Source organism: Antrostomus carolinensis, unplaced genomic scaffold (genome assembly GCF_000700745.2).
Source record: "Antrostomus carolinensis isolate BGI_N321 unplaced genomic scaffold, ASM70074v2 scaffold28501, whole genome shotgun sequence".
Lineage (NCBI taxonomy): Eukaryota > Metazoa > Chordata > Aves > Caprimulgiformes > Caprimulgidae > Antrostomus > Antrostomus carolinensis.
Window position 1 is genome coordinate 1,721 of NW_010295283.1, and position 5,146 is coordinate 6,866.

General features: G+C 46.3%; 1 protein-coding gene across 1 annotated transcript; it reads left to right on the forward strand.

The window, feature by feature from the left end:
• Positions 1-979: 979 nt before the first annotated feature.
• On the forward strand, positions 980-4,343 carry LOC104532678 (muscleblind-like protein 1; the record flags this gene model as incomplete). The annotated part of the gene is made up of 2 exons (XM_010177942.2): positions 980-1,172; positions 4,107-4,343. Coding segments are annotated over 2 exons (430 nt in total), but the record flags the coding sequence as incomplete, so codon positions are not given.
• Positions 4,344-5,146: the final 803 nt, after the last annotated feature.

Sequence of the window (5,146 nt, forward strand, 5' to 3'; positions counted from 1 at the left end):
CACTGAGCAGTTGTCTTACATGTGAAGCTGTTTTTCTTGGTAACAAGGAGGTGCAGTGGGGTTTGGCTAGATATTGTATATGGAATTATTTTTTATTACTTCTTGATGTGAATGGTTGTCAAATTGATGAATGTCCTTTCATCCAAATAAAATTAATGCACGAAATTTGTTGTTTACCACATCTGAATTTAATGAAAAATTTAGAAACAAGTCAATTCTGATTTTCTCGTTTGCTTTGCACAACTGCTACAAAAACACATCGTCTGTGGGAGGTTTTCTTCAGAGATGCTGTGCCGGGTCGGGTGAGGGCGCAGAGCTGGTGCTGTTTCCCTGCACGTGGTGCTGGTTTGCCCACAGGCCTGGCTGTGTGCTCGGTGATTCCCGTGCCCCTGTGCAGAAGGAGGAGCGAACCCTGAACGCCTTCAGAGCATCCTGAGAGCTTCTGCGGGCTCGCTGCCGCAGCCAGACCGCGCTGCTTCTGCCCTCTGTCCCCGAGGCAGCTCTGTCAGAAATGAGGCTGTTCCAAAGCGCTGGCCTTTCCCAACCATTTCATATCGCTGTGAAATGCCTTGGGGACAGGGGGTGCTGAAATGAGGGTGGTTTGTTAGTGCAAAACAGCTCAAATACTGAACTGAGCTGTCAGGAGGGTGTTAGAGGAGAGAGCTGAGGGTGGTTTTGCGCGACAGCATCCCCAGGCATCACTGAGCACGAACGTGTGCGCGCAGAGGATGGGCAGGCTCTGCCTTCAGAACAACTGAGGCAGCTTGGAAAAGAAACAGGATTTAGTGGTTGTACTGCAGAAATACATAGTTCAGAAAGGCAGAGCAAACCGCTGATAGAACTGTCGAGTTGCTCTGGTCAGTATATGACGTCCCAGGGAGGTAGTGGGAGGCTTTCCTCCTAGGTCTGTACTGTGCGGTGTGGGTTTTTTTAGCAGATGACACGAGGAATGAAGACAAACCTACAACTTCTAAGCCAGTTGTGTCAATTCTCTTCCTCAGGGTCGATGTTCAAGGGAAAACTGCAAATATCTTCACCCACCACCACACTTAAAAACGCAGCTGGAGATCAATGGACGCAATAACCTGATTCAGCAGAAGAACATGGCCATGCTGGCCCAGCAGATGCAGATTGCCAACGCCATGATGCCTGGTGCCCCGCTGCAGCCTGTGGTACGTGCGCTTTTCCCTCTGTCAGTGAGCTCAGCCAGTTGTAGCTGAAGTTAGTCAGCAGCTGTTCTTACACACCTGTAAAATCCCACAAACATCAGTAGCTGGTGGAGAAATCAAATACAATGAAATGCTGGTCTGTATGCTGCTTCATTCTCCCTTGCCTGAAGTAATATCATTAATTTAATTAATCTTGTTAATCTTTTGGTAATTTAATTCAGTTTTTGCCACTTATTTTTAAAAATTAAGAAAGTGAATGATCTATGTGAGATTTTTGTAAATAAAGGTTTCCTTTGCAATTTCACATGCTCTGGGAAATCCCTGGGTTTGAGGAAATCCCCACTGGAGGTTTTCTGTTCGCTCAGGGGAACGTTCTCAGGGAGTTACTTGCTGGAATGGCACTTTTACAGCACGTTGTCGGGCAGAGCAGAGAGCTCGCCCTGAGTGAGGCACGGTGCACGTCCGTCTGACCTGCAGGATCCACAGCTCGGGCTTGGCAGGGAGGAGGAGCAGTGCTGATAACTGTACTTTCTACAGAAGGCCAAGGGGTGGGGGAAGGAGGCTCCATCAGAAATCTCTCCCAGTAAAATGTGATCATGTGTTACATCCCATCTGTTTCTCCTACACCTTAGTAAGGAGGCACAGCACAGTGCAGTTCTCCACGAAGCCGAACGCCGTGGCTGAGGTTCTCGCTCCGCAGTCATCCCTGGCTTCAGCAGCTGCAGAGGTGATTGGATCAGCCCACCAGGCACCTGCGCGTTCGGGAGCTGAACGCTCTGTGCCAGATCCCTCTCTAATGCAATCCAGAGAGGTCATTTGAGCTAACCTATGGATAAATTTGTCCTGGAGCATTCTGATATAAATTTCTAGCTCAGACATTAGAGGGTACTGATTAATGTATGAGCTCGGCTGGCACTGATTAATGTATGAGCATGGCTGGTCTATTCTACATAAAAAGGCAAACAACGCTGCCCTGCCCTCTTTGAATGGGTTAAATGGCAGCAAAGGAAAAAATAAGTTGAAAAAAAAAATATATATATCTGCATTAGCGCTTCTCTGACAGTTCTTTTATTCCTTTCTTGCTGGCAAAAGTAGGATTTAGGGAGTTGAATTTACCTCTAGATACCGTCCGTTAGGAAACCTATATTCACCCTGTTAGATGATTTCTTCAACTGTTATTTAAAAAAAACATAGTGAGAATTAATACTCCTCAAAATATAGCTCAGTCCTTAGGAAAAACCCTCTTAGCAGAAAGGACTCTCATCCTTCTGCCAAATGCTGACTTGTCCCCACATTTTGTGGGTCTCCAGAACAGCAGTAAATATTTTTTAGCGTATTTGATTCAGTTAATAGAACTGTTATGGTCCCTCAGAGCTCTATGCCTTGGCTGTTGCAAGAAAAAGTGTATGTGGGGGAGAAAAGCAGAAAATGTTGTGGTAGGATCGTCACAGTAAATTGACTTTAGTACCTGTTAGCACAGCGTGAGAAGATGCTACATTTTGTTTTCTCTCTTTGGACTGGCTTCTCTTTAAAGAACATTTCCCGTACCCTGAGCATATTGGGCTGAAATCAAACATGGATATCGCTGAAGTTACACACTAACAGACTTGTTTGTGGTTTTATTTTCAAGGTTCATTATTACATAGGTGATAACACAGTAATGAAAAGCGTGGTTAATTAATAGTGTATTTAAGAGTAATATTTTATTTCCTGTAAAGTTTGCCTGTTTGTTTTTCATTCACATGGATGAAGAACCAGAGACGTTAAAGAAATTTGCCCAACTTTGAGTGTTTTTTCTTCAGTCATCTCTGGGTGTGTTTTTGTCCAGTGTTTCCAACGAGCTTGTTCCTTGCTTCCAAACGGTGCAGTCATTTCCTCAGGAATACAAAAACATGTGGTGTTATATGCTGCCTGGCTTAAACAGATAGGAAACAGAGAAAAAGAGTTGTGTTAGCTCTGTAGCTGTTTTTCCCTCTAAAAATTAGTTTGGAAGAAAATCTAAATGCCTTGAGTAAGTCTTTTATTTGGATACTAAAGGTAAACACTCCCGACTAGATTTTATTTGGCAATTACACCAGTAAGTAGCCCAGTACCTTTGCATTCAGAGGGGCAGAGGTGTTATTTAATCTTTCCTGCAGTGTAACAGCTCTGCATTTGGGCTTACAGCATTATTTGGTCTTCTACATCCAATTATCTGCACAACATGTGATAGCTACAAGGGCATCTGACTCCTTCCTTTTTTAAAACAAGCAAACAGTCAAAAAGCCCCAGTATTTGCATGCTCTCTCTCTTTCTCTGGCTGAATGTTTTAGTCTAAATAAAGCATATCCTTGATATGGTGTATTTGCTTCTGGATATCTGCGTGGACAGCCTGTTTAATTTTGTAAAAATAAATTATTATGGTCGTCTGATCTTGTTCCTGTATTAAACCTCTGTCATTTCTGAAGCAGTGCTGGCTGTTGTCAGGGGCAGAAATGTTATTTATCAGTGTCTGAAGCTGAGGGTGGTTTGATGGAGTGTCGGGGCTCCCGCACAGATGCCTTTTCCCCCGAGAGTGGATGTTAGTACTCATTTTGGACGTGTCCCTCCGAGACCCTCAGGGTTTCTCCACGGCCATGAGGAGCACTCGTGTATGATGGCATTGCTCAAGTGAGAGTTTGCTCCAGGAGCTGCCGTGTGCTGTGGGCGTGCAGGGGAAACCTGAGCAGGAGAACCAGCAGGGGCTGGTGGGGGATGTCTGTCCCCATGGACTCACTCGTGTGTGATGTTTGCACGCGTGTTCTTCATGTCCCACAAACACGATAAATGCTTCTTTCCCATCAGAAACAGAAACTCACTGCCGTGCTCCTCAGGATGATAGCCAGAAAGTTGTTATGCTAACAGCATGGCGAGTACTAATATTGAAAGTGTCTGTCTTCTTCTTTTCTCTAATTGCAGCCGATGTTTTCCGTTGCACCGAGCTTAGCCACCAACGCATCGGCTGCCTTCAACCCCTACCTGGGGCCCGTCTCCCCAGGCCTGGTCCCAGCGGAGATCCTGCCCACCGCCCCGATGCTGGTGACAGGGAACCCCGGGGTCCCGGTTCCTGCTGCTGCCGCCGCCGCTGCCCAAAAGCTAATGAGGACAGACAGGCTGGGGGGAAGAGCTGATATGTGGAACTTACTCTCAGGAGCTGTATCATTTATTATGTCTCCTTAGATATAAAATATTTTTCTTGTGGAAGAGAATAATGCAGATTTCACTTCAGCTGATAACGTCGTATCTTGGGTAAGGACGGGAGTGAGTGAGTGATCACACAGTAAGTTAGTGCTTGTGCTTCTGCTTCTGACCCTCCCTTGTGAAAGAATGATATGTGGAACTTACTCTCAGGAGCTGTATCATTTATTATGTCTCCTTAGATATAAAATATTTTTCTTGTGGAAGAGAATAATGCAGATTTCACTTCAGCTGATAACGTCGTATCTTGGGTAAGGACGGGAGTGAGTGAGTGATCACACAGTAAGTTAGTGCTTGTGCTTCTGCTTCTGACCCTCCCTTGTGAAAGAATTGAAATATTGAGCCCTTTTAGGGGTGACTGTGGCAGCAGCAAAAGCACCTCAGAACTGCGTTAGTGAGCGTGAACATGTGGGTGCAGGAGCACAGGTACTCAGCACCAGGGGTGGGTGTCAGGACAATCTTCAGCTGCCGGGGTGAAGGGTGCCCTTCAGCCTCACTCTTACTTCTGCTCTGGACAGATGGTGCCAGCGCTCCCCCGCCAGCCTCCCGCGCCTGGCTTATCATCCTTGCTACAACCCTGACAAGTGCTGTGCTCTCGAGCTGGTCTCTCCCTTGCCCTGAATCTTTCTTATCTGAAAGGCCTGACAGTGTTTTCGGCACCTTATCGGTGCTGTGGCAATGTGGGCGGTGAGCCAGCGATGTGCTGCCAGCTGCCGCACGCCTGTGAGTGCAGCACACACACACACTGCACACACAGCCTG